The 22,521-nt window shown below is 42.5% G+C and overlaps 8 protein-coding genes across 8 annotated transcripts; 4 read left to right on the top strand and 4 right to left on the bottom strand.

Moving 5' to 3' along the window:
* Positions 1–123: 123 nt before the first annotated feature.
* Positions 124–4,312, bottom strand: K450DRAFT_232048 (uncharacterized protein). The gene is made up of 10 exons (XM_051587531.1): positions 3,874–4,312; positions 3,770–3,808; positions 3,582–3,687; positions 2,738–3,511; positions 2,317–2,653; positions 2,187–2,247; positions 1,965–2,094; positions 1,852–1,898; positions 1,531–1,784; positions 124–1,464 (listed from the first exon to the last, which is right to left on the bottom strand). Exons 1-10 carry the CDS (start codon positions 4,221–4,223, stop codon positions 257–259), a joined length of 3,306 nt encoding a protein of 1,101 aa, XP_051446593.1. The 5' UTR covers positions 4,224–4,312; the 3' UTR covers positions 124–256.
* Positions 4,310–5,670, bottom strand: K450DRAFT_232042 (uncharacterized protein). Its single transcript, XM_051587530.1, has 5 exons — positions 5,434–5,670; positions 5,237–5,362; positions 4,991–5,171; positions 4,742–4,916; positions 4,310–4,675 (listed from the first exon to the last, which is right to left on the bottom strand). The coding sequence occupies exons 1-5, from the start codon at positions 5,579–5,581 to the stop codon at positions 4,436–4,438; spliced, it is 870 nt and encodes a 289-aa protein (XP_051446592.1). The 5' UTR covers positions 5,582–5,670; the 3' UTR covers positions 4,310–4,435.
* K450DRAFT_232035 (uncharacterized protein) lies at positions 5,671–10,437 on the bottom strand. The gene is made up of 12 exons (XM_051587529.1): positions 9,412–10,437; positions 9,294–9,347; positions 9,112–9,227; positions 8,900–9,032; positions 8,764–8,840; positions 7,884–8,696; positions 7,742–7,804; positions 7,505–7,674; positions 7,286–7,430; positions 6,225–7,214; positions 6,051–6,157; positions 5,671–5,986 (listed from the first exon to the last, which is right to left on the bottom strand). The coding sequence occupies exons 1-12, from the start codon at positions 10,343–10,345 to the stop codon at positions 5,761–5,763; spliced, it is 3,828 nt and encodes a 1,275-aa protein (XP_051446591.1). The 5' UTR covers positions 10,346–10,437; the 3' UTR covers positions 5,671–5,760.
* Positions 10,438–10,555: 118 nt separating this feature from the next.
* On the top strand, positions 10,556–11,829 carry K450DRAFT_232030 (uncharacterized protein). Its single transcript, XM_051587528.1, has 7 exons — positions 10,556–10,597; positions 10,664–10,728; positions 10,817–10,912; positions 10,980–11,050; positions 11,110–11,310; positions 11,372–11,454; positions 11,532–11,829. Exons 1-7 carry the CDS (start codon positions 10,579–10,581, stop codon positions 11,615–11,617), a joined length of 621 nt encoding a protein of 206 aa, XP_051446590.1. The 5' UTR covers positions 10,556–10,578; the 3' UTR covers positions 11,618–11,829.
* A 35-nt stretch (positions 11,830–11,864) lies between these two features.
* On the top strand, positions 11,865–16,464 carry K450DRAFT_232027 (uncharacterized protein). The gene is made up of 15 exons (XM_051587527.1): positions 11,865–12,271; positions 12,333–12,409; positions 12,486–12,600; positions 12,683–12,885; positions 12,948–13,724; positions 13,799–14,027; positions 14,099–14,277; positions 14,352–14,477; positions 14,543–14,613; positions 14,682–15,064; positions 15,130–15,374; positions 15,443–15,717; positions 15,783–15,849; positions 15,911–16,045; positions 16,115–16,464. Exons 1-15 carry the CDS (start codon positions 12,031–12,033, stop codon positions 16,286–16,288), a joined length of 3,297 nt encoding a protein of 1,098 aa, XP_051446589.1. The 5' UTR covers positions 11,865–12,030; the 3' UTR covers positions 16,289–16,464.
* A 419-nt stretch (positions 16,465–16,883) lies between these two features.
* K450DRAFT_232025 (uncharacterized protein) lies at positions 16,884–18,492 on the top strand. The gene is made up of 7 exons (XM_051587526.1): positions 16,884–17,322; positions 17,405–17,455; positions 17,521–17,643; positions 17,711–17,724; positions 17,790–17,837; positions 17,900–18,077; positions 18,143–18,492. Exons 1-7 carry the CDS (start codon positions 16,919–16,921, stop codon positions 18,267–18,269), a joined length of 945 nt encoding a protein of 314 aa, XP_051446588.1. The 5' UTR covers positions 16,884–16,918; the 3' UTR covers positions 18,270–18,492.
* Position 18,493: 1 nt separating this feature from the next.
* On the bottom strand, positions 18,494–19,155 carry K450DRAFT_232020 (uncharacterized protein). The gene is made up of 2 exons (XM_051587525.1): positions 19,050–19,155; positions 18,494–18,977 (listed from the first exon to the last, which is right to left on the bottom strand). Exons 1-2 carry the CDS (start codon positions 19,137–19,139, stop codon positions 18,690–18,692), a joined length of 378 nt encoding a protein of 125 aa, XP_051446587.1. The 5' UTR covers positions 19,140–19,155; the 3' UTR covers positions 18,494–18,689.
* Positions 19,156–19,262: 107 nt separating this feature from the next.
* On the top strand, positions 19,263–22,521 carry K450DRAFT_232018 (uncharacterized protein). The gene is made up of 12 exons (XM_051587524.1): positions 19,263–19,588; positions 19,652–19,992; positions 20,059–20,235; positions 20,314–20,460; positions 20,535–20,625; positions 20,688–20,960; positions 21,025–21,188; positions 21,251–21,372; positions 21,443–21,659; positions 21,730–21,936; positions 22,009–22,143; positions 22,210–22,521. The coding sequence occupies exons 1-12, from the start codon at positions 19,294–19,296 to the stop codon at positions 22,498–22,500; spliced, it is 2,460 nt and encodes an 819-aa protein (XP_051446586.1). The 5' UTR covers positions 19,263–19,293; the 3' UTR covers positions 22,501–22,521.

Here is a 22,521-nt window from a genome sequence, read left to right as displayed (position 1 = left end):
AATCGATGCAACATATTTTGGCTCAAGGAATATTTATGTTATGCGTATGAGTCGAAGTCGTTTAACGAACACCGTTTTGTTTCATCTCTATGACTAGAGTTTCTCTTTCGAACAAAGACTTGCTTCGCAATATATTTTCTAACACATGTTTATTTGTGAGCAAGAAGGATCAAGAGGTATACGGTATATTTACATTAGATAACATCAAATCAAAATCTAGAACCATTTTGGTATACGTTCAATCAGGAGGGTATATCTATGATTGAGAATTTTTGGCGATATTGTTGGAGGAATGGTGTCTCTCAGGATGATGATAGTATGTTTTATGAATTTCGGGAGCTTCCTGGTCAGAATCGTCGTTATCGTCTCCACCCGTAGTATCATCATCATCGTGTTCTTCCCCGCGAGGAGCCTCTTCCTCCTCAATAGGGTGCTCTTGTCTCGAAAGCATGGAATATCGATCTGTGTTTTCCTCGTTTGCGTCGTGGTATTCCTCAACATTGATAGTTGGATAAGTGCCACTGGCTGTTAGGTGAGAGGCTTGATCAATGGGTATTTTTGGTTCTGTTGGACCTTCTTCAGAACCAGCTAAAGGTTGCTGGCCATCGACATTTTCTGCCGATGCGACTTGAACAGCCGCCTTTCGTCGTGGTCTTCGCACTGTTCTTGCTTTTCCCGATACTGCTTTACGTGCAGACTCGGCACGTTTCACAATATTTGACAATGCAGCTGGGATATGACCCGAACTTCTTCTTGGACGGTATTTTGGTCGTTGTTGAGTAGCAGGCTGATCGCCTGTTGTTGCTTTAACAGGAAGCCATAGCTGCGGTAGTACTCCGACCAAAGCAGGATTACCATAGCGTCTTAAGCCTGTGTCAAGGATACCGCTATTTAAACTCTGCGGAGGTTGTCGATAGTCTGTCAGTTTATCAGGGACAGCTTCATAGTCATCGAAATCAAGTGCAATTCGCTTCCTGAGCCTGGACGGCTTTCGTACGGGTTCATTATCTCTAGGAAGGGCGCCGTCTGAACCAATTCGAATCGGTGGGTCGTCCCTAAGCGTCTCCTCTTGATAAGGAGTCGCGTCGCGCAATGTAACGCTGGGACCGTCCTTCTGATCTTTTTCCTGCACAGAAGAAACACTTAAAAGACTTGGTGGTCGATTTGTTTTCTTTCGATTACTCAATACATCTTGTATATCGACGTGAGTTGGAAGCGTCATCATATCTTCCTTCAAGATTTGCAGCGGTAACGACTTGGAACTACGATAGTATGCCTTGTGCATTACAACCCAGTACAAAATGGTCAACGCGATCAACGGAACACAGAGAGCGCCAAGGACAATGTAAGTTTTGAGGAAGAAAAGTCCTGTCATGGTCAGTTGGAAAATAATCATGCCAACTAACAGTCTTGGAAACACATTTGGCCATGCTCCTCCAGCCGTTTCATAAGGAGTAAAGTAAACTGATAAATTTTTTTAATAAAGTCATCATCATCTGCTTAATTTGCAAAGGCAATGAGTGTACTTACCATAGAGGAATTGATACTTGTAAACAAAGTATTGAAGGCCAAAATAAGTCATTCCAAAGAGTAGAATCAAAGGTGAGATGGTCGAATATACCATAACAATGACGAAAACTAAGAGAGAGTTGGGATATGACCATCCATACGAGAAGGTTGGGGGAGCTCTTGCTTCCGCATAGTCTCTAGGCGTTTTGCATAGGAAGAGGTAATTGAATCCGCGAACAAAGATAGATCCAATCAAAAGTAGCTCCAGTGGTGTTCTGCAACATTTGATGTGATCGTTTAGTAAACGAGCATATTAATGTACGAGTCATGAGTGACACTTACAACATAATTCCTTTCAAAATAACATAGTTGACAAAGAACGGTGCGACCTGTATGCGAGATAGAATAAGAACCTGAATGTAAACTGTTGTAGCACCTTTCCTCCGTTTACTTACCTGAGGAAGTGACGAAGCTAACAAATTAGCAACCGATGATGGATTCATAATGATACTTTGGATAGTTTTGCCAAGGGAACTGAAGAAAGTGAACACCAGCAAAACATTAAGCAATAGAAAGAAGAAATATCTAATCAAAGCGGGCAAAAAGAGTAAACATGCAGATGTTAGTAAGTAAGATACGTTGGATATGAGAGCAGCTAGATGGATCAAGAGTCTTACTTGCTAAGAGTTGCGTCTGCTAAATCACTTCTGGATGAGATTCCTTGAAGTTGACCAAGGGCTGTATGCGAGATAATTTTTTTTAGAAAAAAGTCAATCGGTCATATAAGCAGAAGATGCATCTACTTACCATCCAGAATCAACGGCATTAAGGCCATGAAAATATTAACGGCCAGAGGCGGTAAAATTCCTTGGAAGATAGCTTGAACAATGGGATTTTGATTGTTAACAAGTCCGGGGGCAATTTTCACCAGTGTTTGGGGACTGGTTAAAAGAGAAAGAAGGGCAATTGGTCCAACCCAGAAAATAGCAATGAACAGCAAAATAATCCAAGCGATGATTACGCGAATAATTTTTATACGACCAGGGATCAAGATCGACTTCCAGTATACATCGCGGGGTTCTTTGGCCAGCTTCGTTCTCATCTTGAAAGGTTGACCATCGACCAAGACTTGAGCGGCCAGTTGCTGTAACAATTGGGGATCCAGTTAGAACTATTGCTGATAAAAAATCATCCTAGACGAAAAAGATATTAGATCAAATCCACTTACAGCTCCAACAATGTTTTCAAAGGTGACAAATCCAACTGAGCTGAGGTCAAAGTCAACCTTTGCACGTAATTCGTTGACTTTGTCATCTTCCGAGGTGAATTTTTCGGTGTAGTAGTCTATGGCGTCGACCTTTTGTCCCCACAATCCCCAAAAGCCGGTACGGGTGGTAGGGCGTTCTTTCTTTTTGACAATAAAAGGAACATTGGTATTTTGCTTTACGTGATCAGAGCGCTCTACCATCTCGGCTTCGTCCAGTATGCTGTCAGGGTCATAATTTGGATCTTGAACAGGATTACCCCAATATTTAGCATACACACTTTCAAGGTTTCGCAAATACCCTCCACGGCGTTCCACACCAGCTCGTAGATTTTTGACGCGGCGTACAACATGAACCGATTCAACTGCACCAAGGCCAAGATCCTCAAAATACTCTGCGAGTTTTTGGTCGCTTCGTAACGCTTTGGGTATTCCAGTCACCATGACGGTTCTGACGCTTAGAGCCTTCTTATTGCGGATCAGATACTGTCTCCGAAGTCGAATATATGCGTCGTAGTTTCCATACATGAGCCAAAATGAGACAAAGCTGAACAGATATGTAAATATCAAGTAAGCTATCATGTATCTTTCCGAATCCTCCACAGCAATGATGGTTAATGCAGATGGGTCATCCTTCGCTACATGACTGACTGAGACTGAGATGGGCACTAAGACTGTAACCCCAAAAAAGCTGCAGAAAGCAAACAGCTTAAAGGCCATCAGCAGAAATTGAAGCATCTGACATTGAAAATGGCTGGAGTTAAAACATAGCGATGCTATTCAAAACCGTATCGATTGACTGACTTACCACCACAGCGTCCATGCCGACCTTTTCCAAAACTTCTTCGTGCGATATACGAATCAAAGGTATAATCCAACCGAAAAGGCTTTTGGGTAAGTTTGGAGGAGAATGACTATACAGATGAGTAGATAAATACATTGAGATTTCACAATACGATACGGTATGATATGAAGGATGGTTTCAGCGTCAATTACCGTTTCATATGTAAACGTGGTTGGTAGAGAATGGTCCATCTACACACAGCATAGGTCAGTGACAGGTTGAACTGGGAAGCATTTTGATGGATCGGGTTACTTACCGCGTTCGCAGTGCGCAAAAGATCAAAAAACACAAGACTCCCACAGACGTACAAGTGATCATCTGTGCAGACAATCCGGCCACGTTTTGAGCAGAATTCACCGTTGATCCAGTGACATTAAAACAATTACTCTCATAAGGCTGTAAGATACAATCTGATGGATTAAAGGTGGTTGTTGCTGTTGCCACTGAGCTTGTGGTTGACAGAGTTGCTGCTTCCGTGACGGATGGGGTGGTGGTTGAAGTAGGTATGATACTAGTTGCATTGGCGGTGGAAATGGCGGATGAAAGTGCGGATGAATTGAGTGCTGATGTGGCAGTGAATGCGGTAGGAAAGAAAGAACTGGACATTGCCAGTTGAAATTTGCCAAGATGGCGAGCAAAGGTAAAACCAAATATTTTTAAGAAAGCTCGATCCTTTTTTTCTTATTCATTGTTTTTTCGGCAAATGTCTGACATCAATTCAACACCTTTTAAGGAAGTCAATGGCAATGACCGCACACTTTGTACGCCCGTCCTCAAATTTCTTTTATTTTATTTTACACATTCCAACCTGGCCGTTATCATCTGAGGTTGATCTCATCGTCCGTCACACTTCGTTTGATTCGCAGTAGGATAGTCGTCTTCCAATTGTCCAGCTTGGTGAGCTTATCGTAGTCGTACACATGTTGAGTAAACGCATCAGCATCCTCATCTTCAACACTGCGTATTATCGCACTTAGTAGCACGTATTCTCTTGTATTATCAAACCCGACGTATGCATCAGCATATTTCTCTAGTTGCTTCTTTGACGCTACATAATCCTTTTCGCAAAGATATTAGCGTTCCTGAAACTTAAAATTGTTAAGGTGAAAAAAAAACAACAATACCTTTGTACATATGTGGCATAGCGCAGCTTGCAAGAAGTACTCCTTCACCGACCAACTGAGGAGAGTGTCATCTATGCTAGCAAATGCAACGGTTTCAAATTTGATGATGGCGTGATCGTATTGACCGAGGATAGCTGCTAATTCCGCAGCCTTCAATGTACATCGATTTGCAAGCCTAGAGGAATGAAGAAGCGGATAAGAATCTCATGCCTTTTTTTTGGACAAACAGCCATCTGTCTTTTAACGTACGTTGGTGAGTTATCGGCGTGATAAAGATTGGCTGCTTCATCGTAGTAATCGTAAGCTTTCTGAGGTTCGTCTAGCTTGTCCTGATAGATCTGAGCTACCTCTTCTAAATGTCGGGCAGCTATGCGATAGCTACCGTTGGCTTTATCGAGTGCTACTGCCGCTATCATAGCAGTAAGAGCATCTACAACGAAGTATCAGGGCTTTGATCTGGGGGGTGCATCCATGACGGTATCGCGAAATATCTACCTTTGGGGTTCACTTTCTTATAACTCTTGGCAGCCTTTTCAAAAGATCGCGCAGCTTCAAACATAGCGTGATCAGCTCGTTTATAGAGCTTGGCAGCCTCCACGTAGGCGTCTCCAGCTTCTTGCCCTAAGCATATTAGAGAATAGGAGGATGTAAGTATAGCATCCATATAGACTATGACAGCCGAGGATATTTACACATTGAAGCCAGCTGGAAACTATTCCCAGCTTTTATGTACAGTTCTGCCGCAGTTTCGAGGCTGTCACTAGAGCTCCAGAACATGGACCAGGCGCCAAGCTTCTCCTTTGCTTGTTCCATAAAAGCCCTTGCTTGCTTTTCCGACATGGTGTGTGATGGTCAATTTGGGAATTATTGTAATATTTATTCAATAGCGTAGTGCAAAAGTGGTAGCAACAGAGGAAACTCAGGAATTCGCAAATGTGTAATTAGAGAATAGCGAAAGAGAAAAGAAAAGGTAAAAAGGGTGTGCAAATAAAAAAAATAAAAAATGTACAAGTGAAATGTTATGCTTTCAAAGATTTGGATTTCGACTTTTTCTTCGAATCAGCTCCAAACACTTGGTCAACAATGGCTTGTCCGTCAATGTCAAGGAAAGAACTTGCATGAAGGTAACCTCGCTTGACTTCGGTGATTCGAGCGAGCTTTCTGGTTCGCTGGGCCATTCGAAGCTTTTCAATGTCCGTTTCTGGGTCTCCAAGGATAGCGATTTCTTGTCGATAAATCCAACCCCTAAATATTGGCTTAGACAAAGCATTCACTCACATGTGATGGACTATTCCTTTGAACAACTTACCACTGATGCTTCTCGTTCACCTCGTAGAACTGTACTAATACTTGATTAGGGTCGTTCCTTTGATCCATGATCCGTTTCTCCACATCCATCTTAGAAATATCAATCACCTATGATAGGGTTCGAAATGTTTAGTGACTATATACCCGTCGAGCTTACATCCAAACAGATACTTACTTTTGCTGGATGTGCAGGGAAACCAATCACTCTAGCCCATACAATTCGCCCATGTTCAAAGGGATTCACAGGTTGTTTTGGCGTCGCAGTTGGTTTGTTCACTTTAGCCTTTCTGTCTAGCCTTGGCTTCTTTCTTGCCATAGATGAATCATGACGGCCGTCTTGTTCAGGCGTATGGGCTTTTCTTTTTCGCGCTTCAATAGTAGCAGCAGAAGGCTTTCGTCCTCTAGTTTCCCTTTTAGGCGGCTCTTCTTGCTGTGATCGACTACGTAATTGCCGCTTCGTCTCGGTACGCTTAGATCGTGGAGGTGCTGGCGAGACAGACATCTTCTCCTCCTGTTTAGTTTCTTGCTCAGGTCGCTCTTCATCTTCCTTCTTCTCTTGTTGCGGTTCGTCTTCGCCATCGTCCTCCGTTTCAGTTTCTGAGACGTAAAGATACCCCCGCTGAACTTTCTTATCAGTAGGAAGAGGTTCAGAACGATGAAGTTCGATGGCCCTGGTTTGAAGTAATCGTTTGGCTTCCGACGACAACTTTGGCCGTGATTTAAGTGCATCAAGGGCAGCCACTTGATTTTGTTGACTACGTGTTGATCGTTTACCATCCTTATTTTGACCAGCCAATGCCGCTCGAGCTTCAGCAGCCGCCTTCTTCCGTTCTTGACGTTCACGTGCATGCGCTTCTTCCATTTGCTTTTTTTTCAGTGCCAACGCAGCTGCCTCTTCTTGCTCAGCAGCCTGTCGTCGACGCTCCTCCTCTTTAGCTAATTCCTCAGCAGTGGGTATCTTGAGTAAATTGTACGTGAATATTTCCGGATGGAGGCCAATGTCGAGTATGCCCGTTTCTTCTGAAATCTTCATGCTTGCATAGTCCTGCTTTGCTTGCTTGAGTAATGGTTGCGCATGGATTTCCATTTTCTGCGCTAGTTTATAATAAGCGGTGTCGGTCTTGTTGTACGTCATGCTGTTCCGGCAGATGAGCTGTAGATCGGCCTATAGTAACAGGATGAAGGGTTTAGAAATTGATGCGCTATAACCAGTAAAATTAGTCGAGGGATACTAACTTCGAACTCTTCAACGCTAGTATATGTATGGGAATTGAGCTTCTCAACAATGTCTGAAAACGCCATTGGTTGACGGATAACATCTCGATAATCCGGAGCTATATCATCGGTGACAGGATAGGCAAAGAAATCTTTCTTATCCAATCTAATGAAAGAACGAGAGCAGACCATCAGTATGGTTATGTCCATTGTGTATGCTTTTGTAACTCTCCTACTCACTCCATCAGTTCTTCCAAAATAGGTTTCAGAATGTATTCCAACGGGAAGAGAATGATTTCGAGATATGCTTTTTGTTTACGAAGCCTTTCCAGCTTATGTCGTTCTCGTTTCTGTACCTGTTCTGAGAGCATTCGAACGCGCTCTAAATCTGCACGTAAACTCATCATAGCCTGCATACATAAGAAAGATGGTTAGTATCTGTCGTAAAGTAGGGTTCTGTTCGAATATGCGACTTACAGCTGCTTTGCGTGCTTTTTCGACTTCCGTTTGTTTCGTTTGTGAGGATGATGCAGTCCAAGGCTGATATAAAAGAATATTAACAATGTGAGTATGGATGTGAGAATGTTAATTTTTAACGCTTCAAGTAATGTAGATTTACCTCCAAGTGAAGACGCTTGAGTAACGGTGCTCCTCGCCTTGATTCACGTTTTAATGACCAGTAGCGACAGATGGTAATGATAAGTTGCGTTTTCCTCCGAAGATGATTTGCGGACCGTAAAGCTTTCAAGTTTTCAAGTTTATCAATGATGTATTCCGGTGCTATGGGGGCTCCCGACGTATAGTGGTGCTGATGGGCGCGAGCAGCTTTAGAGCTACGCGAAAGTTGGCTCAATGATTGCAAATTTACATCACGTCCTTTCAATTTTTGTTGTTTTTGCTGTTCTCGTTTCCTTGCCTGCTTATAACTTCGCGAGGTCGTTTTTTCGTCGTCATCGGAGCTAGGCATGTAGTCATCCTCATCTTCTGAATCCTCCATAGTATACGTGACGGTGGCTGGCCGTGAGCCATAGGTTCTCTGTGCTGCAGCAAGGGTCTTATGGACATCTACATGTTCCTTGTAATCTCTTGGCGTATGTTTATCACAGTATGCTCGTAGCATGCCTCCATCATAGTGCGGGTTGTGCGTCTTCATCTTCATGTAAAGCTTTGCCTTACGAGCGCAAGTAACGTGGAATGCCGTAAAGCAGTGCTTGTTATCACATTGGATGCAAGCTCCTGTTCGTTGTCGACAAACAAAACATGAAAGTTTCCATCGACTCTTTGGTATATTTTCAATGTTGTCGATAGGCTCCATATAAACACTGTTGCTCACGCCAACCTCAGGGATCCATATCGCACATAACAAGTGAGCCCACTTATTAGTATTAGTTTGCTTGAAAGCTCCTCCCTCGTTTGGACAAAAGAGGCATGACTGGTATTAACGGCGTCAGTGTCGGCCTTCAATGGCGAATAATGCTGTCTTACATCCTTTTACTTACCACTGGAAATTCCGGAGAAACCATGCACTTACGGCAAAGCCATTGACCTTCAGGGATATACGGGATACCATAGCAATCTAATGCGCCAGTTTAGTATAGTTGCATTCATCTACTAGTTCAACCCATACCTGCTTACCTTGGTGGACCGCTAAATTACAGCCGTCACAGAAGACAATTGCATTGCTATTTTCACATTCGCCGTCGTCACAAATGGCGCAGGCAGAATCCAACGCAGGCTCATCTGCGCTTTGTTTGGGAAGATTTTTGACCTATCCCACCAAAAATTGTTTATAAGCAAAAGAGCGATGATAGTTATTGGTCGGTCAAATGTCATCCATCTCAGCTTACCAGGTCAAACCATTCTTTCTCTATTTGATCCATAATAGTCTCGAATAAATCAGTGCTTAACGAGCCCAAATTTTCCTTCCTCCTTTCGGCATTAAGCAAACGTAACCATGCTTCATCTATGAATCAAAGGTTAGATATATGAAGAGCAGCGGAAGTGATTATTGAGGTTACGGTATTCGTACCTTGTTCGTCCATATCATATTCTACAGTCTCAAAGAGATCTATTTCCGTAGGTTCTGTAATATAAATATGATCAGAATGGCAGACTATGGTGATGATGAAGGTAAAGCCTGCACCTACCTATATACCGTATGTAGTGATTGTCGGGACGCTTGAATACTTCATCGATCTCCAATGTTTCCGTGGTATTCTGAAAGCGATCTGGCTTTGACTTTTTGGGTTTTGGATCTTGAATTTTCCAAAACGACGGCTTAGGTAAATTTAAAGTGACTTGCTGCTCAGATGCAACGGTGGACCCTGAAACATCCTTAGCGCCATGCATTGGACGCGTAGACAGTGCTTGGTAAGGATTTGAATCCCCGGCCTGTGATTCCATGTTGGATTTCTCTTGTGGACCATGCTTTAGAATACTCTTTGAAGAGCTAGCTGCATCCTCTGATGAAGTTGCCGCAGTATCGCTTACGGACGAAAGGTCACTTTCTTCAAAGTCAGGGCTGAGTTCTTCAGGAGCTGTTGTCCCGTTTTCTTTCCTTTGTAATTGATTTCGAGCAAAAGTCAGGGTTTTGGATATCGCACCTAGCACGCCGGAGGTGACAGATTCGGCCGTAGCGGAAGGAGATTTGCCGCCGTTGAGCAATTGACCGTTGGTTAGAGTATGTGAAACTTCTGTTTGGGATGTTCCACTGGAATCAGAGCCGTTTTCTTCTGTCACCACTTTGTTTTGCGAAGAAGCTGCGGCAATGGAAGCAGTTTCTGATGCTGGTAACGCGTCATTTTCACGTTGCGATGATCGGACAATTGGGAGTGGTTGCGTTATATCCAGATCTGGAAAGAATTCTTTGTATGAACGTTCTTCTCTTGGGCGCACATCGGCGGGATCATGAGCAGAAGTATGCTGAGTACCGTCTGTGCGTGTGATGGGTGATAAAAGTGTTGGAACTACAGTGCGAGATGGTCCGCCCTTTCGCCGAGGTCGCCCACGGGAACGCGCTGGTGGCTTTATAACATCCTGTGCAGCTATCACAGAAGACGAAATTGCTTCTGCTTCTGCCATGCACCGATGATTATATGTGTTGGTAAAATTGGAGTAGGCAGATCTCTGATTTGTAAGAGGTTCACACTCGTCAGATTGTCATAACGTCGTTCTCTGCTTTCAGGTGAACTGCTGGTGTGAAACTGCACGCTCGCCAGTCACGTGGACTGCTGCTCCAAATTAGGCAATTTAAATTTGTCGCTGGGATAATTTTTTTTCTTACCTTCACAACTGCTTTTGAGGCAATCACTGTTATGCCTTCTGGAATATGGGGTAGGCCATCATCATTCAACGTCTCTGACATGGTAAAAGCAGAATCACTCACATTGACTTGTCCAGCTTTAACTCTTTTGCCTGGCCGGAAATACGTCCAGACAGTTGATGCATCCTTCCGACTAACCCAGGTATAAATACTCGCCATTCCAGTCCAATATTCTCGTGATACAGCCCTCAACGCTAACAAATAAATAATTTTGCGCCACTCTCGATTAGGCTTGTTTATTGGAAGAACCTGAAGAAGGAAGGACGTGTGTCAAGGCAACGGTGGATGGTCAAGATTTTGTTTTGTGTTCCTTGAACATGAAAACGGTATGGGAGATATTTGAAGATAAATGTCATTAATCGTCAATCATCATTAACATAACTCCATTACAAGATGGACTCGCAGTTGTTAGATGTATGCTTTTATGAAGGGAATTCTGTTGCGTTTTCTGCTTCTGGTGTCAAGTATGTTCTGTATATTGCGCGTATATCAAATAACCTCAGCTGACTCAAAATTTCAACAGTACGATATCTTTGACAGGTCACTATATGCCGGGTCAGCCAAGTTTGATTGAGGAAACATTCAACATGCTCGAAGACCAGGATCCGATGGATCAGGAATATTTGGACGGGTTTGGTATGCACCATTTCGGAATAGGTCCGACCGATGCCGAGGACAAGAATCTAAGAGAAGAGGAATCTTCAGAATTGGAAAAGACGGAAAAGTATGCTTTCAGGATAGTGGACCTCCAATGAAACCATACACTGACTCTATTCTTTTTATAGCGACCAGTTACTACGAGGTCTAATAAATTCGATGATTAATAGCGGTGATGAGACGTTAATGAATCGAGGATACAAGGCTTTAGGTAAACCATATTTTTGTCAATCATTATAAGTTTGAATAAGGCGACCTTTTACTGAAACTTTCAACGACTCTGTTAAGCACAAATTGCAGCGAAAACAAACGGGTCAAAAATGGCGAAACCTAACAATGCGAATGGAAAAGCGACCGCTAAATCGCGACGATGACTAATCTGAACAGTTGAGGCGGCTAAGTTATGAACATCCTGTATATAGACTGACAGAACAGAATGGTTTTGTTTGACAGCCAGTGGCTCCTGGTTTGCATTATGACAGTATACTGTCAAGCCATTGTTATCACAGATTGGAGCAGCAAATATGTAGCGGCTGGGTGTTACTGTCAAATTACATAAAGTTCTTTCGTAAAACTACATCTTGAATGACGGTATCCTCGATTTATAGTGCTGTTTGGGTTGTTGAAAGCTGCATGGCTTCGAAGTTATATCCACTGCGACTGCAAACGGTCACGTGGGATTTCTCGAAACCCAGAGTTGCCCATTCAGCGAAAAGTCCGTCCCTGTGTACTTTAAAGCCAAGCATTCCGCTCGTTAGATGCCACTTGTGGCAGAATCCTGTCCAAGATGACCTTCGTACCTTATACTCTTCAAACTATACTTAACGATGTATCGATAGAGCCAGTTTCACCGCCGTCGGGAGCCGTTTCGCCCACTACTAGCACCCCGCGTACTCTCTTCTCGCGCCAACGAACATCTCCGATCAGTGACCACAAATCGCCTCCTTCGTCACCACCTGGAGTCGGTTCGAGATTCAGGTCACTTACTTCGACTGGAAAGCAAGGAATTGAAGCAGTGGAAGCATGGGGTATGATAAAAAAAATAAGAAAGAACAGAGTCCACTTCTCAGCTAACTCGCCATGTCATAGATAACAATTTGTACGTCGGAACCAGCGATGGGTTTATCCTCCATTACATAATAGAAGAACAGCAGGCTGACAACTCGGTATGGAGTGAATCAATTTATGAACAGAAACTATGTGACGGAAGACCAATTAATGTTTTTCGCTATATTGTTGCAGAACGAGCTACAGTATATATCTAAGTTGGAAGGCAAAATCAATTTGGAGCTCGGCAGAAAAGTTGTCGAAAAGATTATGGTGCTTCCCCAAGTTTCAAAAGCCATTGTTCTTTGTGGTATGTACTTTCGTTTCATTTAGTTATGGCTAGATGTACTCTGAAAGAGTAGCCCTTACTGAATCTCGATATCCGATGATAGATTCTACATTATCATTCTATACCCTCCCATTCTTCGACCCGATACCCGTTTCTATAATACCACATATCAAAGGAGTGAGCTGTTTCTGTCATGATTTTGCAGAAGAAGGTCGTATTGGCGAAGATGGAACTATCAAGCTCTGTGTTATTAAACGTAGAGTCATTCAATTATATAAAATCGGTGAGCTTGTGCAGCTCAAAAAGGTAAGTTGAAGTCATTAAGAATTCTAGTATTCATATATTTATATTAAAGCTTAAATTTGAAGGAACTCCCGCTACCTAATGGCGCCATTACAGTTGCTCGACATGGCCACAGCTTATGTCTTGCCGACACTCAACAATATAAACTCGTCAATGTACAATTAAATTCTGCAACCTCTTTAATACCAACTCCACAATCCGTGTCTGGCCCCCAGCCGGCTAGTCCGCAATCTCCTGGAGGATTTATTCCAAAGCCTTTAATAGCTGTTATTGGAGACGGCGAGTTTCTTGTTGTGAGCGGAAACGTCAATAATCAGACTACCATAGGTATCTTTGTGAATTCCGTAGGCGATGCTATTCGTGGCACACTCCAATGGGGCAGTTATCCTCGTGCCATAACCGTACAATTTCCCTATATTATCTCTTTACTACGCAACAGAACAATTGAAGTGCACAATATTCGAGATCAGCAATGTGTCCAAACATTGGAACTACAGCCTGGAATTGAACCTCGAGGATTATGTATGGGGCATGGAATTAAAGTCTGGGCTGAAGGTTTGACAACTCGGTTACGACAGTTTCAATGGACACCGCGCGATATGGAGCCATTGGACAATATTGATTGTGATTTCATCAATCAGCAACTCAGCAGGTCGTATATTGTACCAACAAGACTTCTGCTCTACAACAAGGACAGTATTATGGGTTTGCTAGTTACACCGATGATAGTCCAGGCTGATGCACTTTTGGACACCAATCAGGTGGAGGCTGGTGTTTCTTTAGCAAACCAAGCGATGCAAAACCTTTCAGCTCAAGGAGGAAGTCGCGGTGGAGGTCGTATCGTAAGTATAGCCTCATATATACTGCACCTCCCGTTATTGCGGTTGCGTAACATTTCATTTTGCCTTCATATCAGCGACACGAGCTAGACTACGTTTACCAGAAGGCTGGATTTTTGTTCCTTGGAGAGACTTTATTTGATGACGCCTTCAGTCTTTTGTCAAAAGGCAATGTCAATCCAACCGTTATCATAGATTTATTCAAAGATCTTACCATCCAGAAGGAGAAGGATTGCATCCCCGATGTGGTCCTCTATGAAGGAGTCAAAAAAATTGTAGATAGTATTGGAAGGATTGAAGATATAGGTGATGATGGTTTACATCCGTTGTGTTTATGTGTACGACTGGTTGCTAATGTATGCTTTGACTTTTCTTAGTTGCTCGTAATATCGAGAAGAACTATAGTCCACACATCCAGCCCGACGTTGAAACTGCCTCCGCTACTGTTGAACTTCGGCGTGTTCTCCTTTTGAATGCTCGCGAAGCTGTACAGAAGTATTTGCTACGAGAAAGAGCTAAGTACAATAGAGATGCTAAAGGATCCAAGACGTGCAAGGTAAATAGTTTTTGTAGCTCAACGGGGTTTAATTGTCATGGACAAACAAATGACAAACGCTCGGCTTTTCTTAGTGTATAGACACCGCACTGCTCAAAGTTTCCGCTACCAAAGAGGATACTACTCTATTATTTGACCTTGTCATCAACCCTAATGACTGCTGTATCGACGATAGCGTTGAAGCACTTATGAATGCACAGGTAAATCTACATGCGTTATTTTTCAAGACTTGTTGCTACCATCGTACTCATATGGTACCCTGTAGAGATATTACGCTTTATCACTGCTATACAAAACAAAAGGCATGTTTACAGATGTTCTGGAAATGTGGACAAGGTATGGTAACGAACTTTGGATACTACGAATAGCAACAGCTGATTACTGACTTCATAAAACGCCTATAGGATATATGATCAAGAGTTGAAAGATCCAAATTTCACCGATGGTTTAAATCAAATACGAGACATGTTGATCACAGATTTAGATGCTAGTGAAGAATCTGTTCCCATCATTGAAAAGTACGGGTGGTGGTTGATGGATCATAGTGCTTCTGATGGCGTTCGAGTCTTCATGGAGGCGAAAGCTGCAGATTCTTTGGATTCAGACAAAATACTTGGCAAGCTCGATACCTATGGCAATGCACCTGCTCAAACCTACTTAGAATATTTGGTTCAAGGAAAGGGCAGCGGGAGCCCCGAGCATCACACTCGACTGGCTTGCAGCTATGCTCAAGACGTCCAATCAGGTATGGAAGATCCCAAGAACGTTGAAGTTTTTAAGAAAATGGGTTAGTACATTTGGTTATGCTTGGATGGACGCGTCTTCATGTCCTCATTATTTGATCTGCTGCAGTATACGATTACAAGGAGCTTGTTGCTGAATCTGAAAGGCGAATGGCTGCGTCAAACCGAAGCCAGCCTCAAATAACATTCATGGCTTACATGGCACAGCATACCTCCGTTTCGAAATTTGTTCAGCTACGCCTCAGGCTACTCAAATTACTTCAGCGGTCTCGCCAGTTTGACCCAAACACAGTCTTGGAGCGTTTAATTTCTAGTGAACAGTTGCAGCTTGAACGTGCCATACTCTATGGAAAGGTATGGAGGAGCAGTATATATTACAGCTGATATATATGATGTATTCACGACGGTATTTTATCTCACAGCTACACAAGCATGAAGAGGCACTTCAGATATTGACATTGGAGTTGAATGACTTTGTTGGTGCAGAGCTGTATTGTGTAACAGGCGGGCATAGCATTGGCAGCGCGACTACCAACAAAGAAAAGGAATTTTCAAAACCATCAACCTCGAGCCGCAAGGCAAAGCATCGCATGGAAAAGGAATTACCTAGGCTGCCTGTTATGACAGCGGAAGAGACACAAGAGCGACGGGAGCTCTGCCTCTTACTTCTCAAGATGTATTTGAATATTTCAGACCAGTACGTGTTATCTGTCTATGAAATGCAGAGGGGATATCATTGTATATACTTACAAAAAATCACAGGGATCTACGACAGTATAGAAGCGTTCATCTGCTGAACACACAGGGACTATACCTTGATCTTGCAGAGGTATATATCATTGACCAATCATAGTTGACACACTGTAAACCCATTACTTATTCCTTTTCAGGTGCTTGAGCTGCTTCCAGATGAATGGCCAGTGAATGTAGTGGAACGCTATTTATTACAAGCCTTCAGAAAAGCTACCGACGAAAAATTACAAGCCAAAATTGTGCTTGGCCTCTCTCGAGGTGAAAATTTGATGGCAAGTGATTTTGGATCACCCCTTTAGGATCTCCTATATTAGGTTTTCTGACATCATTTACTTTTGCAGGTCTCCTACCGGTTGTTCAAACTACAAGATGATAAAGGTCCAACAATAATAGAGTCAGACTCAACCTGTGAGAAATGCGGCAATTACCTTGGTGATAGTTTAGTAGCTCAGCAGATGGATAGTGGTGAACTGTATCACTTGCACTGTGCCAAGACTGATGGTCTTGTTCAATAGAAGTTCTCACGTCTTATAATAGAGTGCGTGAAGCAATGTTACTTCAAGCTTGACCAAATAATTATCTCATTCAACCGTGCTATTACTGTCGTAACTGCTAGTGCGGATGAATATTTAAGGGGTATCTTCCAAGTTACTGCATATTCTCTATCAAACATGGCCATTCAGTCGCTACATGTCCCCCCTGCATTGTCCTTTCAAAAAAGAACCATGGTTCGGTATTAGTGTTGCATTCAGGTAGCTATAAGTATTCCTAAACACTATAAGCAAAGTGATTTCGTTCATGCTATCAGTAGTATAATAGCTCAAAGCTTTGAAAACTTGTTGTACAAGGACAAGGTCACTAGGATGTGGTGGGAATCTTCATAGCAGCGCACCGTTCTAGGTTTCTCATACAGTAAACTGAAGAACAGATTGCTTTCTGCGATATCTCAAAGTAACGCACTTCCGTTTTCCAGTTTCGCTACTCTCTGAGCGATCTATAGAAAGTCAAATAGCTTAAAAATGAAGGCGTAGCTCACTCGATCTCAAATTTGTGAAAAACGGTGATATCATGCGACCGTCTTACCGAAAAAAAAATTCTTGTATTCTAAAGGCAAAACCACTTGTGTCAGTTCCATTAAGCTGGCCATGTCTAACATGTCCTTGTCGCCAGCATTGTCAGCAGTAACTCATGATAGCTCATCAGCACTTACCACAAGTTCCGCACTCTATCATAGTTTCCCCTCTCACCGAAGTCTAACTAGCTTACCACTACCTAGTCGATCGCAGCGAGTTCTGCAAATGAACCGCTCTCCATATCGAATCCATACACACCATGTTACCCTCGGGTCGCCAAGCCATACCATATCGATCGAACCTGACGATATTAATTCGATGTCTGAAGAGAATATCAGCTTTTGTCTTGCAGATGATGGTAACACCGGCATATACGGCTCCTCTGATCAAAAACACCAAAGTACCCGTCGACGGGCCTGTTGCGACTACTTCCCATTAACCTTCGACATTGCACAAACTGACGGAGGCCATTTTTCGTAAGTCTGAGTTTGTTCTGTTTGTTACTCTAGCGCATCGGTGATCAAGTTTACAAACAATTTTCTATTCCTCCTCCGCCAGACCAACATATTCTGTTCAAAATATCTTGCACGATGATAGCACCGTCTACTGGTAAGTAATGATAAGGACTCAGAGGGCTGAATGATTTTGACGGAAGGCATTAAACCGAATTGTAGCTCAGGAAGGAGGGGCACAATCAATATACTGCTCAAGTTCAACCCGTCGGCAAGTAGCGGTGGCATGTATAAGACTCTCCCTTGTGTATTATCACAGTTAATAATCAGATCCCCTCGACAAGGGTACGTAAATGAAATCTAAAATGGAGCATGAATCAAAACTACTTTACTGACTACCTTGTATCAACAGATTTACCGCCCCATGTAACTACACTTTCTGGCATGATGTTATCACTTCTGAAACTCATTAACAACATCGTAATCAATAGGCAAAGAAGGCATGATTTTCATCTCGCATCACCCAATCGATCTAAAAGGTAGGTTTTATCATAGTTTAACCGGTCTAAACAAGGGCATGCACTGACTGCAGCCAACATAGCCACAGAAAAGTTTGATAGTTTCACCAGGGATGACTTTAAAGCACACTGTGCTAAAGTGCGTAGCCAAACTCGCGACTGTGATATAGATCAAATATCCCCCAAGGAGGATGGGTATGATCCAATAGCTTGGTTTCATGTTAGGCGAGAACAACAGCAATGTATTGACCTAGGAGAGCGGTAATTACAGTTTTTCTGTATGATTTTAGGTGGAACGTTATTGACAGTGAATCTTTTGCAATTAGTTCTGGACGCTACGTTATGCTCAAGCTTCTCAGAAGTGAGAATGAGGCTGATAATATTGATTTACAGTACGTAGGGCTAATGGGCTACTTTGGAGCTCGCTCATTTGCTATAGGATCGCTCTGTTGAGCATATCGTTGTAGATATTGGGATAATTTTTTTGTAAATTTAGCAATACCACTGATCATATAGGAAATAACGGTATGGCAAATTTGGTATCAACATGAACATAGGCCAACTGTAAACGTTATTAGTGGAGTTATATCATAAATGGAAGCGTTCAAGCGGTAATACCGCTGAGTCTCCCTATTTCTTTTTCTTTTTTTTTTTCGAAGGACGGCGAAATCATTGGCATGGAATAAATAATTCAAATGGTGCAAATTTAATGATCACAGAGTATTAAGGAAAAACGATGACATATATACATTATCTTGTGTAAGATAGCAAGGGTAAAGTCTCTATAGTGTAAGAGAACGGTGCCGACAATGGTGGGAATGGCACAAACGGAAATGAATGATTGATCCGTGGTGAATACTTTGAGTACAAGAATTATACATCAATCCCCGAAGCTTTCAAGCTTTCCTTCACATCTTCTCGAAGCTCCTCGCATTCTTTGCAGCTCATTCTGTTCTGAAAGTTGTAGCATCCGCACGAAGGACATAGCCAGTCCCCCTTTCTCACCAGTCGACTGCTAGCTGCCAAAGTGCCGCATTCCAAACAAACTGATCGCACAGCTTTGTTGTGTAGTTTACAATTAGGACATATCCAATCACCCCGTCGAAACGAACGCAATGGGCCCGAAGATTTCGAGAGTAGGCGAGTAGTGATCAATTGCGACTGTAAACAACAAATGGGGATATGTATTAGGACAAGGTGATTTAGCGAGAAGTACGTTGGTCAGTATATTACCGTTTTCAATTGTACACTGGGTATATGTCTATAATTCGGTGCACTTAAAGCTGTTAAAATCCTCGTCCATCGAGTAGCATACTTGTACATGAAGATGGTGAAAGATACTCTGGTGTGTTGTTGCAATATGGCACAGCTACTGCTCTTTGAAAAGATAGTCACAATTTTTTCAATGAAGTCGGAATTTCTGCAAGTGGACAAAAAAAAAGAAAAGACTTTTTCATTTTTCAGTCAACTGCCAATCATGCCACGAGACAAACGAGAAGGTAGAACTCGAGGAAAGCGAGGAAAGAAGGAAAAGACCAACAAAGAAGAAGTCTATGACGAAGGTTTCGAAAATGCTGAGAACAATGAGCCCATGCAGCCCATGGTTGTCGACCAAGATCCTAATGGTTATCAACAGGACAGCCATAACTTCGAGCGCCCTAGAGGATACGACCCTAGTCAAGCGTTTTTTGGATTTCTTGATGCTGATGTTCAGCAATACTTTAAGAGTGTCGAACAAACATTGGATGATCCACCATTTGAGACTACTCAAGGTTAGTTTTAATTCACTGTGAAAGCTCCTATTGTACACATTGAAGCTCACTATCTCTCTTTAGATCAACAACTTTTTGTTGCCAATGTGTATACGGAAGTCCAAGATAAAGAACTTGTATTAGCTACAGATCATACTTGCTCTTTGGTGCTGGAAAAATTGCTCAAAATTTCCAGTGATTTTGAACTGAGAGTGTTCATGGACCGCCTGACAGGACGCTACGCAGAGTTATTTACCCATCGATTTGCCTCACATGTGTGCCAAACTCTGTTGACACTTGGTGCGGATTCGGCTGAGCGTGAAGCCCGCGGAGAAAGTGTACCTGGACCAGATGAAGGTGCAAAAGAGAGCGGCGATGTTGGTGTATTGCTTTCTATGGAAGAGTTGGTTCTTTCGCTTTGCAAAGTAAGTGCCATGGCAACTAAGCTATCATATAATTTTCTAATATACTAATTTCTTTATATACTATAGGAATTGAAGCCTCAACTTTGCTCCCTCATCTCTGATCCCTTCGCCTCGCATGTCATCCGAGTTTTGCTCTACTTGCTGGCAGGAAAGCGAATTGACGAAGACAGTGATGTTAAGGGCCAACTTCGCAGCAAGAAGTCTCAAAAATATAGAAATACCAACAACAATAAGGATATCAAGGTACTGAAGCTAAAATCTGATCATATATAATCACGGAACAGATATAGAAGCAAGGTTCTAATGACATTTGATCAATAGTTATCTACCAAAGCTAGCCCAACAAGGGTAGTTCCAAAATCATTTACTGACATGCTACATGAACTGACTCGTGAGCTTACTGAAGGATTGTCAGAGACTGTTATCCGCACGCTCGCGGTCCACAGAGTTGCAAACCCTGTATTGCAGGTAAGGATTTCAAATTGATGTAAAATGAAAAAGCATTCGCTTGGATAATGGTGCTGAAACATCCTTCATGATAGCTATTGCTGGAACTTCAACCTGAAACAGAGGATGGTCAAAATGCAAGAGACATGATTATTGATCGTATTTTGTGGGGTATTGTTTCTGATGGTAAGTGTGACACCATTTTATACATCTTTTGCAAGAAAGCCGTAATTAACAATTAGCCACAGAATCGACACAATCCAATCACGACAGAGATTCTTGGTTTGAAACCCTGCTTCGCGATCAAGTTGGTTCCCATTTGCTCGAAGTTATTCTCAAAACTGCATCTCCTTCAGTCTATAACAAAATCTTTGTCACCTACTTCCGTAATCGACTGGTCAAGCTTTGCCATCATCCTGTAGCTAACTTTGTGGTACAACAATTGTTTGTCAATGCTCGTACCACAGTGCAACTTGAATTGATGGTTGAGGAAGCCGTACCTGGATTTGCTGATTATCTGAGTGAGTACATAACTGGGCTTTCTGTTTACCATCAATCGTCTGACTAATCTAATTGTGTTGTCAGAATTCGGTAAAGTTGGTGTTATCCGCAGTTTGGTTGATGCCTGCTGCAATATGAAATCTTGCGAGAAACAGATTGTGTCTGGCTTAGCAGATGCCTTTGGTACCCACTCTCCTACTGAACGCAAAGATTTCATTAACTGTGTTATCCGCATGTGGACCTATCAGGTAAGCATATCAACGCTCATGCGGGTAAAGTCAGATTGAAACTAAATTGTTGTGTCTCATAGCAATGGATCCATGCTACTGACGAGGAAAAGGGCAGTCTCAAAAAGTTCCACATGCAAGGTGCCCTTATTATTCAGACGCTTATGAAGCTTCCTGAAGAGCACAATACCATTGTTGTTAGCAGGTCAGTTAAAGAAAGCCTGTCTATGCACTCTTTTATGAAACCGTTTTTACTTACACTTTCTTTCCTACAGCTTTTTGGCACAGCCTCAAGCTATCACTTATCGTTGGATCTTCGATCCCACTGGATCTCGTGTCTATGAGTCAATTCTCTCGTCACCAAATGCAAACCTGAAGATCAAAAAGAAGATTCTAAGGAACTTGGAAGACAAGTACCATGAAATTTCCATGGATAAATTCGGTAGTCATTTGATGGATCAATGCTGGAAGGTTGCGGATATTGACATGAAGGTATAGCTTTGCTCATTGTTACCGCGACGAATTCATTCGAGGAGACTCATATCCGATTTCTTCTGTATAGGCTAAGATCGCGCAAGACCTTGTTAACCATGAGTACGATTTGTCAAAGAACTTCTTTGGCAAGTACATTTTGCGTAACTGCAACATCGACCACTTTAAACGCAAGAGAGAAGAGTGGGAGGAAAGAGAAAAGGGCATTGAGCGCAAGAAGGACATGTTTAAAGATATTCTCGGTGATACCTCCATGGCATCCACCAAGGCTGCTCAGGTTGGTTACCTATACTGACTTTTTTCGACACATCGATTTTCATTTATTGACCTTTTTACTTTGAAATCTTAGACTGCTGCTGGCGTAAATATACCTGCCAATCCTAACCTTGGTGATTTGGGCTTCGGTGACGGTGTAACCCAGGAGACAAAGACCAGTAGCAAGGGTGGAAAGAAGAAGAAATCGATCAATGATCATTCGAAATCTGTAAGTACCATTTCAAGATCATTTCATGGCTTCTGAAGTGACTGACCAATAACCATCTTTATACAGTTGCTCATTGACGCTGATACTGCGGAGGATGCCCAAGAAGGCATGGATGACATAGACAAAGTGTTCAAGAAGAAGAAGAAGTTTGCATCGGGCAACACCAAAGAAGAAGCTAACGATGATGCAGAGGATAATGAACGTGCTACTGAAAAGCGCAAGAAGGCGCCCAAAGACCTTCTTAACGTTTTGGATGCTATCGATGCAACTAACAAGAGTAAAAGCAAGAAGAAGAAGCGAAGTAAGGATGGTGATGACGAAAAGAAGAGCAAAAAGAAGAGAAAATTCGAGGCATAATTATCATGTACATAGTTTATT

Source organism: Umbelopsis ramanniana, assembly GCF_025399195.1.
Source record: "Umbelopsis ramanniana AG unplaced genomic scaffold K450scaffold_14, whole genome shotgun sequence".
Classification (NCBI taxonomy): domain Eukaryota; kingdom Fungi; phylum Mucoromycota; class Umbelopsidomycetes; order Umbelopsidales; family Umbelopsidaceae; genus Umbelopsis; species Umbelopsis ramanniana.
This window is presented reverse-complemented; position numbering and strand designations above follow the sequence as displayed.